This window comes from Necator americanus, chromosome II (genome assembly GCF_031761385.1).
Source record: "Necator americanus strain Aroian chromosome II, whole genome shotgun sequence".
Taxonomy (NCBI): domain Eukaryota; kingdom Metazoa; phylum Nematoda; class Chromadorea; order Rhabditida; family Ancylostomatidae; genus Necator; species Necator americanus.
In genome coordinates this window covers 15,345,870-15,357,559 of record NC_087372.1, presented here as the reverse complement: position 1 = coordinate 15,357,559, position 11,690 = coordinate 15,345,870, and the positions used below count along the sequence as shown (strand labels likewise).

General features: G+C 40.4%; 3 protein-coding genes across 4 annotated transcripts; 2 read left to right on the top strand and 1 right to left on the bottom strand.

Moving 5' to 3' along the window:
- Positions 1 to 431: 431 nt before the first annotated feature.
- RB195_017938 (uncharacterized protein) lies at positions 432 to 1,939 on the top strand (the record flags this gene model as incomplete). Its single annotated transcript, XM_064185148.1, has 4 exons — positions 432 to 437; positions 490 to 584; positions 1,748 to 1,829; positions 1,895 to 1,939. The coding sequence occupies 4 exons, from the start codon at positions 432 to 434 to the stop codon at positions 1,937 to 1,939; spliced, it is 228 nt and encodes a 75-aa protein (XP_064041029.1).
- A 3,579-nt stretch (positions 1,940 to 5,518) lies between these two features.
- RB195_017937 (uncharacterized protein) lies at positions 5,519 to 5,779 on the top strand (the record flags this gene model as incomplete). The annotated part of the gene is made up of 1 exon (XM_064185147.1): positions 5,519 to 5,779. The coding sequence occupies one exon, from the start codon at positions 5,519 to 5,521 to the stop codon at positions 5,777 to 5,779; it is 261 nt and encodes an 86-aa protein (XP_064041028.1).
- A 34-nt stretch (positions 5,780 to 5,813) lies between these two features.
- On the bottom strand, positions 5,814 to 10,983 carry RB195_017936 (uncharacterized protein; the record flags this gene model as incomplete). 2 transcript variants are annotated; one of them, XM_064185146.1, is made up of 6 exons in its annotated part: positions 5,814 to 5,963; positions 6,187 to 6,390; positions 7,794 to 7,921; positions 7,977 to 7,985; positions 9,844 to 9,924; positions 10,959 to 10,983. In XM_064185146.1, the coding sequence occupies 6 exons, from the start codon at positions 10,981 to 10,983 to the stop codon at positions 5,814 to 5,816; spliced, it is 597 nt and encodes a 198-aa protein (XP_064041027.1). The 2 variants fall into 2 exon arrangements, with proteins under 2 accessions (XP_064041027.1, XP_013303917.2); XM_013448463.2 differs by lacking the exon at positions 10,959 to 10,983 and having other exon boundaries at positions 7,794 to 7,985; positions 9,844 to 9,906.
- Between the last annotated feature and the right edge of the window lie 707 nt (positions 10,984 to 11,690).

Sequence of the window (11,690 nt, the reverse complement as noted above, 5' to 3'; positions counted from 1 at the left end):
GTGGTGAATCAAAGAATAGTACTTCTAGAAACGTATTTTCTTGACACCCGTACCATACAACTCAACTCTTTAGATGAAATTGGTTCTAGTCAGGTGAAGACGACTTGAACCTCGGTGCAGCTGCGTTCGAAGCGGTGACATTCCGGCGGCCGTGATCTTGCTAGCTCCACTTGTTTCTGCTGCGCGATGTCACTCGATCGCCTGCTGTTTCGAGCGAGGCCGCTTTGTCAGCTCCATCCAGCTTAAGGTCGTTTTGACGCAACTTTAATTTTATTTTTCTTAGTGCATAGAGTGCTTGTCTTTAAGTCCTCAGGAATTACTGAATAAAAACCAGACGAAGACTTTTTCGTGTCATTCTCCTTCCTAACATATCTGAGCACCATTAATTAGAAGTTGAAGTACGGTATGTTTTTTTTTTTTTGTTCATTGTCATGTTTGTTTGTTTTCTTCGTATTTTTGTGTGGTATTTGAAAGCTGTTCAAGTTTTAGGAAACGACGTTCTTTTTGCTTGGCTTGCACGCAACCGTCGTTGGACGACGAAATCGTTTTGTTCGTTCTTTGCTGATTTTCGAATATGATGTCAGGTGTGCTTTGTGACAAAGTTTCCTTTTTATCGTAGGCGGGTAATGTACCCGTTAAAGGCATTCTCTTAACGATTTCATACTCGCACAAACCTTTTTTTTATTGAACGAGTACAGGTAGCCGAGAAAATGAGCAACGTTGATTAACTTGCGTAGTTCTTGAAGGAAAATAAAAATGTTGTAAAAATTTAAACATAAGCCCCTGATTTCAAGCATTTGTAATGTCCACTTTGGGCTGCTTAAAAACATTTTTATACAGGTTTTGTGGAAAAAAGTGTGAAAATAGTATATTTTTGTAATCTTTGGAGAGAAAATGAAATATCTACGCTTTCACTGTGACTTATATTACGGGTATTTCACCTTTTGATAAGCACACACTTCTCGACGGTTACGTTTCATGAATTCTTTTTTCTTTCAGGAGTTATTTACGATTGTCATTAATTCCTTGTGCAAACTTAGCTCATGAACATGGATTACGGCAGTGTCGCCAATGACTTAAATAACATGTACCTTCTATTCGGTGTATGGTGGCAAAATGTGAAAATTTAACTGATCTATCCCAAGAATTATCCTGGAATTCAAATAAAATCCTCTTTACCTTTTCTTTGTATTGTAGAACACAGCCAAAATCACAGCACGTGTGTGTGTGCATTCCATGTCTAACATTACTCTAGTATCATTCTCGTCTTCTGTTAGCGTAACGGGTAGACTTTGAAAACTGAGAGTCGTTCTAGCAAGGTGCACGAGGCATAGCAAGATTCTTCCTCACTTAGGAAGCCGAACTTCCGTCTATATGACCTCTGATAGTTTTTTTAATGAAAGGAGGATTCATGGCCAAATCTATGTTGCGATATTCGCTTTTAGCTTTCACGAGCAGCGGAGAACAATAACTTGATATTCCCCTTCGTAAGTGTGACGTATTGATAAATGAACATTTTCGGAGTATATCAAAAGATGTGGTTGCTTTTGGGAGGTCAGATCTTGCTTCTTCTTCTTCCTTGGTTGAACCTATTAGTGCCTTGTTAAAAAAAAGCAGCACAAGCACAATGTTCTGCTCGTTCGCATCTTTTCCGAACTCGCTGGCTTGCCTCTTTTAGCAGCGCTGCTACGAATACCGCTTTGTTTGCCAGGAGCTCGCCTTTTGAGAGTATTAATTAATTAATTAGAGGAAGTTTAAAACAGTGGACACCTTGTACGGCGGAGTTCAACAATCTCGTACCGTGTAGTCGGCAGCTTAACTCACATCAGGTTTGTTGAAGGTAACGAAGGAAATTGTCAACTACAGTGTTCTAGCACCGAAAGTTTTTTTTTAGCCATCGAACAATTTTGCACTTTGCCTGTGCCCTAGAACGTCTTGATGCGAGATTCTTGAAATGACTCAACATTAACCAAACCCCGCCTCTAAACTTAACTATCGTAAGTTCTGGGGGACACAAGGATTTAAAATGTTTAAGTGAGTGAGTTAAGTGAGATTGCTGTTGGGCGTACTGTAGTTAAATTGTTGTCCATAAAACCGAACATTACACCTTTTGTTTTTGGAACTATTGGTTCTTCCCATAATTAGGGCGGTTTTTTTAATTGCTTAAAGTGAAGGGGAATTTCAGAAGAAGGTCACTGAAAGCCTACCAGAAAAATGAAAGATGATTGTAAGAAATAAACGATAGTGCATATATTTTCGAATGGATTGAAAGAGTTGTATATTTAATAAGGAAGGAAGTAAAAAATACCGCAGTGATTATGGGATGAACCAATACACTGCAAGTATTTGACCACGTATATTTCCCCTACAATCTCGACGAGTCTAAAACCATTACTGGTATAATCCTGCTTTAGCTCTACAAAATTTTTATTCATTTAACACATGCGAGTGCCTAATAATAATAGTAAATTACAAATAGTAAGAGATTACTCGCTTTTATAGTACTCCATTTACTAGTTTTATGGACTATGATGCTCCATTCACTAAAGCAAACAAAATTTATTAGAGCATACAGAATCTTGAAGCTAAGCAAAGCAATATCAAAGTAAAAGGAGTCGAAATAATATCAAAATTAAAGGCGTCACCCCACGAATTTGGGGTGGTGCGGGTTTCAGTGGGTTATGAGGCGCGTGCACAAGGCTCGGAATCGCCCTCCTCCCCATAATCGACGACTCCGTGTAGGCATAACCCACCTGAGACCCGCACCAGCCAAGATTTGGGAAGTGATGCCTTTAAAGGATGGAGCAGCATTGGTCATTGATGGATTAGCATTGATCCGTCGCTTTGGGATACGGGATTTCAAAGTCGACATTAATTCAAAAACCTTCGGAACTGTAGAGGATTTATGAACTCGCGTTTGATCTACCCAGGGAGTTGAGGAGTCGAATGATCAAATCACTGTTGTTGTCTTTCCAAACCAAATCACAATCGAATTAATCGATTTCAGAGATGTGAGAAGTTCGGTTGGCCGTAGGCTGCTTCGAACCATCCACCGTCCAGGCTCCGTGTCTACACCTTAACCGCTATATTCGCTCACCGAAATTGTCTGATACAAAATGAATAGAAAAAGGAGGATATGTTGCGTCGTTTGATAAACAGTGCATTTTTTAAATTTTTTCAGTTGCATAAATTTTAGTGCACCAATACCTGAGCTTTTTTCCTTAGAAGAGTGAGAAAATTTGTCTCTCTTTTCTTTGAAAGCAGAAAACCAAATCACTTTTTTTAAGAGCACAACAATGACTATGATCATGCCTATTTTTCTCGTGCAGGACTGTTTAATTTCTAGAAATCTGTAAATTAAACAAATTTGTGTACAAATGTTGCAGTAATCCATGTATGTTTTAAATATGAAAGGGAGAAATATTTGGTCGCATTGTTTTTTTCTGCTGTTTTTTACATGTTGGAGCAGCAGCTGTTTTTAGTTGAAAATTATGTTCACCTGCGTTTTTCAATGTTTTTCTTCTCATTCTGCTTGTATTAATGCCCTTCAATTTAATAACTTTCCCCTTTTTGATTATTTTCTGCCATTGAGCACTTATTGTAGCAAAACCATCTCATTTGATTGTTTCTTATAATGAATTCCTCAGAGATGGCGGCATGTTGAGAAAAACAAAAGCGAATTGCTTTTAAAAGGTCACCGTTCGTCATTGTCCAGCCTATTATGCGTGTCTTATTCAGCCATTTCGAATACGTCAGCATTTAACAGAACACACGTGTGGAACCGTACGATTATTAAACACGAGGCAATCCCGATATTCGTCATCAACTGTTTGAGTAGAGCTAGTAAAGCCTGTAACTTACACGTTCCATGAATGAGCAAATACATTTTTGTCACCAACTCTAAAAGGTTAAAATATCTCCCAGCGATCGAAGAATCCCGGGCGTTGATCAGTCTTTCAGGGATACCCCAATGTATTTGACTTCAATTCGGAATCGAGAAGCTAAAGAATGCGTATGCGAGCTGTGCAGTGACTTACACATATCTCCCTAGATGAGCCTGGTGCCAGTTTATCGACGCTTAAAAGAGAAAAGCTTGGTTGGTTCATTGTGGTTTCGAACCATCGACGGTGCAGCCGCAGTGGAACCGTTTATCGAGGAGGTGCGTCTGGCAAAAATGAATTTTGTAAACACTGTTCATTACAGGTGCCAAACCCCTTTACCAGTGTTATTCAGGGTAAAGTGGATGGCGAACAGTCCCGTATATCCTAATGCCCCAGTGCAAGTGCCACCGAAAGCTGCGTTCTCACTTTTTGGACGTTCCGCGAACTCCGTTTCCCGGATCCAGTGGCTACGCCCAGCATCACAAACCTTCACTCTAACACGAATCTTAAAGCATGATCATAATTCGCGCGTTCGCATGAAAAACTGTTCCCATGTCGTCTCCGCTTTCCAAGCGCTGTCACGCATTACTGGACGAGTCTCTCGACTCCGCGCCGGGGCGCTGTCTCTGGAAGATCACGCGGTCTCTACCTGGACTACGTCAGCAACATCATTCTCTCGCAGTAAAGTCATCTTCTCCACTCATCATCACATGCAACTCTGAAATGTTCGCTTTAACTCATCACGATATGGTATGATGATGTGAAGATGTTTCCTGTAGGGTAAGGAGCATTATGTAGCGGACTTCCTGGATTTCTTTCTTTTCTTCTAATTAATAAAAAAATAACAAAGAGGGGTGACGATGGTGGATTAAGAGCATTATTAGTAGATTAAGAGGTTTAATATTATTTTCTTCACTGTGTGAGAATCAAAGGCTGTTCTCCAACGGCACTGCAGTGTAGTTTTTGTTCAATATTTAATTTGCACCAGTTCAGTCGCTGTTTTTTTTTTCGTCTCAGTTTTTGAGTGACCTTCTCGCAACGACGACATTTTAATGGAGGAATATTATGGTAAATGAGACTATCTTAAAAGCGGAGTTGCTCTCTTTTTCTCAATTTGATTTCCCCGCAGCCTCAGATAATAGGTACATACTTGGGACGTATTTACACTATTCTATACAGTTTATATGTTCCAAATATGTTTCAGGACATTAGTGAGAACTTTAGCGTCCTCTTATTGAATTTACCCTCAGATCTGGAAGGGACTGAATTCGATGATATATATGATGATTGTAGAGCTTCAGTCGGATAGAAGTGCTTCATTTTCTCGGACATCTTCCACGAAGCTTTTTCTCCCAGCAGGAAGATACGAAGGACATAAATGAGCTTCTGACATCATTACAAAGGAAAAATTCTCCTTAATATTCCACTGAGCGTTGTTCGTTGTCCAAAGCAGGCGTTCGCTGCAGTTACTTTGACGAACAACCTGACCTTACTGTTTACACCGGTGGTTTTGAACTTTTTTTCAAAAAAAAAAAAGAGATAACGATCGCACTCGGGCAAGCAACTTTGCGTGTTCGATACTCGGTAAATTCTTATTGAAAAAATATCGCAATCAGAAATAATCGAAAAAAAAAACAATGGACAAGCTAGCAAAGCGGATATCTACAGACACGAAAGCGAATGTAAAACCGTATTCGGGGCGTAGCACTAGTCATCATAAGAAAATGACAGAGGAAGATAATTCGGCCAACGGTCGAAACGTCTACTGGAGGAGATCAAGCGGTAAACTCGTACAACGTTCAGAAAACAAAGACTATGATGAGCAAATGAAGACATGCGCTTATACAATAGAATGTACGTTCGGCGTCACAGTTGAAGAGCACCCGTGGTCGGAATGAGAGAATCGCTGTAGGCGGTCATCACCAACAGTCTTCAAACCATTTGAGCGGACGAGGCTTCAGGATTCGAGGCCTGGAGTGCTTTTGTCTGACTCTCCAAGGTTGTCACGTTTAGGACAACCGGCGTATTTAATCGTTCAATAGCTTGGGCGTAGGATGGAGGTGGGGCTTCATCGGCGATCACCTGGAAAGAGCATTTGAATATTCGCTGAGATTAGCCGAGCTGTGCTCGGAAGAAAATCATGAAGGGAATACAGTGGCGTTAAAGGCAGTATTTTCCGAACAAGGGGTGAAGAGATGAAAAAAGTTGCAAAAGGACAAAAATCCATTTCTGTGAGGAAACACTGAGCTAATCTATGTCTGAGTTCGTAATGTAATGAGTTCAGAGCGGTAATTTTCATGCGTACCTGATTATAACTCGGTGGCGGTTTACTATAAGCTCGTAACTTCATCTCCTTCATCACTCCGAAGGTTGCGCTAAACATTGCGTGGATCTCCCAAATGAAAAGACAGACAGAGATTAGCAGCCAGAGGAAGTGGAACACAGACGCGGAGTCGTTTGACTCGGCTTCCTGTAGTCCGTGGAAAAGTGCAGCTGACGAAAGTGAAACCTGAAAGGTACTGGTGTGGTTCTCGACATAACCGGCTTTTGTAGGATTCTAACCGGGAAATGCTTTTATTTTCTTGTTTTAGGAGTTTTTCAGAGTCCATCAAAACGACATGTCTCATATAATGATCAGCGTGACTAGATTTGTTCCAGATATAAGAGCTGAGTAATCTCTCAGCCTGGACTGGTTCTGCGTTTAAGTAAATTAAGTGGTACGACTTTAAACCCCGCGGCATGATTTCAGCGCAGCACGACCCGCCATAGTCGTATTTTCTCCAATAGTTGTACTTTCTCGTCTTTATGCTAATCGTTGTGCACTTCCGGAATGCGACGCTTATGTAACACTGCTCGGGGGCTGTTGCCAGCCGGCTTCCTCGAGCACACGCTCCGATTGCACCTGTCAGAGGCCAAAGACAACGCTTTTTGTGTATCAGTGATCGTTACCGAACACTTTTTAAATAACTGCTGTTCACCCTGCCATCAACCAAACAAACTAAAACGAATAGACAAGTTTGACGGTTTCGGCCACCATACTATGGCACAAGGAGCTAATTTGGGTAATTGAACCGACTCATAGCATCGGTGCGCCTGGCTGCAGCTTACGGGGACTCCAATTTATTAAATCTTATTTTTCTTCACGTTTCGAAACGTAGCTTGCTATCTAATCGAAACGATAACGCATAGAGTGGTAATGGTGGCAAAAAGGCTGAGATCTCCGCACGCGATGAGTCTTAAGTTCATCCTATGGGATTACACCACTCTAATACACCACTATAATACATCGTATTATATATATTTTATTTCTTTTTTTAGCAGGTAGATGCGTTCAGAATAGTGAGCTTTCAGAATATCCGCACCTTCCACTCAGAACAGAGATAAAATAACAGGTACGGTAAGAACTTTAAAAAAGGAACAAAATTGCTGTAGATGTGGACAGCTTTTAAATAAGAACTCATGTACTAATGAATCTCTGCTTCAAGAAGAATTACAGTCTCTAAGAAATGGTTCAGAGTGTTTTCTCAAGAGAGAGAGACAAAATTTGAGCAATTTCACGAGAAGGAGGTGAGCGGAGGAAGAGATTTGTTAGTGGAGGTGTCGGTGCTGTATGGTTCCTCTTTGTGCCCGCGGCGTGCCATGTAAATAGGAGTTCGTTTCCCAGGAAACCGGAATTCTTTACTATTTGCATACTTTAAGCGGTTAGCAGTGCGTTGTTTGCCGGAAAGTGCAGAAAGAGCAGGAACCGAAAGCATTTCAAGAACATCACACTAGAGTCACGCAGTAGGCGCAGTTTCAAAGCACCTTCAAACATCGTCACAGACCATTTGCGACTAACATAAGCAATTAGACATTCTGTAGAAAAAAGGATAATCTACGGATCATGGACGATCCACAAGGCGAAGAACTCACTTTGGCAATGACATTGGGCGTGAGGAAGATCGGCTTGAAGGCGAAAATCCCGTACATAGCCAGCGCGACGATCATGGTGTTCAGAACGAAAATCGTGAACGAAATCACAGAATCTGGTCCGAACGCTTCTAGTGAAAGAATAATTGAGTTTCCAAAGTTGATCATGATCAACACACCAGTTACCATTCGACTCTGAAATTGAATTATTTGAGAAAACTCGTCCGGAACATCGTTGATCTAAAGGTGTGTTTTTCGTAAGGAAAACGATGGAGGCGTGGAACCCGTCCACGCTTTTTTCTGTTGAAGCCTTCACCCTCGAGGAGTAAAAAGAGGAGAACCTATCGAGCGTAATAGCACCCAGCGCTTCCGGTTCTTTGGGTTGTCACGCTGCTCTCAAAGAATTCTACGAATTCCCATATAATCGACGTGAAAAAGTACACCAGCACGTTGGCGACGGCGATCGCTTGGGCGGAACGTGTGTTCACAGTTTGGAAACTTGGCGAATTTGTTTAGTTCGGCAAATAACGATGTAAAAAGTTTATTCGAGAAGGTCACCTCACTTGAAAAGGTGTTCAAATCTGTCCTTCCCTTTAAACGATTCCAAAAAACTTTTTTTCTTCTTTTGAGGCAAATCTTAGTGTTTTGATCTGGTTTAAATAGACCTCAGATTTTGGAATCCTCAGGCCCTTAATGGATAGAACTATTGAATGAATCCCTCAAATATTTCACAGCGATTAGCAACGTTTGGATCTTCCGTTCAATGACAATTTAGCATCCTTCATTGATGTAGGCGAACTCAAGAGGAGTTCCAGAGGAATTTGCATCAATTTCTTGTCATCTGCGGGGGTCCCATGTTCGACTTGTGATGTGAATCTACATGATTGAGATGAAACTAAGTGATTCTTAAAATCAAGTCTCAGCCTTCCTTTGCACGAAAAATTGCTTGGTAAACTTTTCACTTTCTAATTCTTTTCTAAGGATTAAAACGAAATTCTCTGGGAATTTAATTATTCACTTTCAATTACCTCCAGCTAGTAATATCATATATTCACAGATGAAAACAAAAATAGTTATTGTTAAGGCTTTCAGGACTTGGAGACGAAAAAAACAAGCTCATCTACACTGAGCAAAGATTTTTCTTCAATTTTTACGATACCTTTTATCGCAGATTGCATACAAATTCCTAAACAACTTAAGGAAAATGAAAAGCTTTTCGTAATCCTGAGAGAATTAGACTGAGCTAAGCCTAAACCTGTAGATTTCCAGCAGACGCTAATCCTTCAAATGTTACAAATCTCTGAGAACTGGAAGTGTCAATAAGAAAATCGCCTGCAAACTGGTATATGCGCATTTATTAGTATAATTAGTAATTAATGGTAATTATTTGCTCCGATAAACGTCCCTAAATCATGTGGTTTCTTTTTGTTTAAAAATCGAGGCTATAAAGAATTACTGTTTCTTTCCCGTCTGATCTTTGTTGTCAAGTTGTGAAAAAGGCGGGGCAGTCGATTTATCATGTTCACTCTTCAAAAAACAGGTGAAATTAAACTTCTCTATTTTTCAACATAGTAATAACGTTTACTGAAAAACCACAAAAGGTTTTTCACCAGTGATTTGAGAACTTTCACACTTTAAAACCGTTTTCAGAGAAGTGATACTAAATTTTAGAGTTTTTCGCATAGCCTTTCTAAAGTGGCTTTATTTCCAGAAAGAAAAGATAATTTCTCGGAATTTTTTTGCATCAACTACAGTCCCTCTTCCACATGCATATGACGTTATTTACGCAGAAGGTAACAGTTGGGAGGTTTTTAAAAAGTAATTCTGGTAGAAGTCCACATTTAAAAATATCTAAGTTGTCGATTTGTGAATTCTACGGTTCAATAACTGCCCAGAGGCTGGTTTCTGCCCTTTTCCCAGGTTTTTTCAAACTTTGCGATGCGTACTTCTGGATCTTCGGCAGAAAGTCTGATGGAAAAGCTCTTAACCTTTATGGGTAAAAAATCGACACACTCGGTCGCACGTGACACTAACACTCGTAAACTGTATTCACCTGGAACATCTTCTTCTTCGAACGTAGCCAGTTCGACAAAGTGAACATCGTTGAATGATCCATAATAAGTTTTTAGCGGATCTGTAAAATTTTGTTGTTTGGATTAAGGCGATGATACAGAAGGCACGACAATCGCTTCGACGGCAACTGCGATAACGATGAATGAAATGACACAGATGTGCGGGACGAAAAAGTTGTTCACAAGGAACCGGAGACGGCCCTCGGTCGATGCCCTTTCTTTTCGTCGTCCGCTGCTTTCACTGCGGTCGACGATCACGCATCTGGGAATTATGTGAGAATGCTGGAATTTATGAGATGAAGTGATGGACGTCTGTGAGGAATGTGGTCGGAGCAGTGAGTGTTGATTTTTATGAGGTAAAGTATTTGGGCTACGAAGATAAATACTCTTGATAGATCTTCATAAAACATTCGCTGAATCTGCCCCTCGTCCGACCTTTCCCAAAACTAGCTAATAGTAAAATTTCAAGAAGTTAGTTATTTCGAATTTTCTGTGGATAGAACTATCAAAACAGGAACAATACCAGCGATTCGTACGCTCAGATCCTTCTTTATGAGATCCTCCCTTCTTTTCTGTCATGTCGTAGGAAAGATACACCGTCCAAACAAAGAGACTTTTGTGGGGAGAACTTTTAAAGATGAAAAATTGTTTCAAATCAATCATGTGAGCGGTGTCGCAACGGCAAGAGAGAGATGAGAGAAAAGAAAGGACAAAAATTGCACAAATTTGGGCCACAGAGGGAAAAGACCGGCAGCTGCAGCTTAAAAATCCTTCAAAAATCTTATCCTACAGCTAATCTGAACAAATCTTCCGTCAGTTTACACTACGTTCATGCATCTTTACTTACAAACTTTTCCTCTGGTGGAAATCAACCTTAAATTGCTTGCCCTAATGTATGCAATGTTTCTGTAGATGCTACTTCTCTTCGTGTTTGTTGAGAGACGTGATTGAAAAACGAACAAGGCTGTTAAAGAAATTACTAACCTTGTCAGAAACTGTGAACTCCTGGAAGATGATTACACAAACTCCTGCTTCTGGTTCTATCTATTTTACTTCTACTCCTCTTTTTTTTCACCTAACCTCTTTCGAAACTCACATGCAATGCTAGGTCTTAAAATCATCTTAGGGATTTGACCAAAATGAAGCAGATCTTTCAGAGAGGAGAAAATTACTAAAAGTGAAAGGAACAAATCATTTAAGAACAAAAAAGCGCGGAAGGCTGTTGTCTTGATTAGGAAAACTAAAGGCACTAGAAAAAGGGAAGAATTAGTTATTCACTGCATGAAAATTTAAAAAAAAAACTCTAGAAAGGAAAGAATGTAAGAGGAAGAGGTTATTCAGGGTCAGATCGACGAATTTCTTACATTGGGAAGCTACTAAGCTATTAGGTGTAGACCAGACACTGAAGGCGGTGCGCGTACGAAAGTGGGCGGAGCAAGCGAGACCAGGAGGAAAGGCGAATGTGTTGGAATGGAGAAGTCCATCCGGCGAAGCCGGCTTAGCCCTGGGCACTGTTCTTGCGATTCCACCACGAAAATTACCAAATTGAAGGGAGTATCTCGAGGCGAACAACAAAGGGTTCCGAGAAAAACAAACGACGACGAGAGTAGACGAAAAGCGCCAGAATCTGTTTGCTTTTCAGCGATTAAATGAAATCGTTGTCCTCTCGGTTTCATTAAAATTGGATGAACAAAAATCATTTTCTAAGCAAACAAGTTAATTGTTTAGCAACACCATGTTGATGAAACCATGAAGAGCGAATCGTGAACGCCCACCAGCACATTTTCACTGATGCTGTTTAGAGGAATCGGAAATCTTCCATGCAACA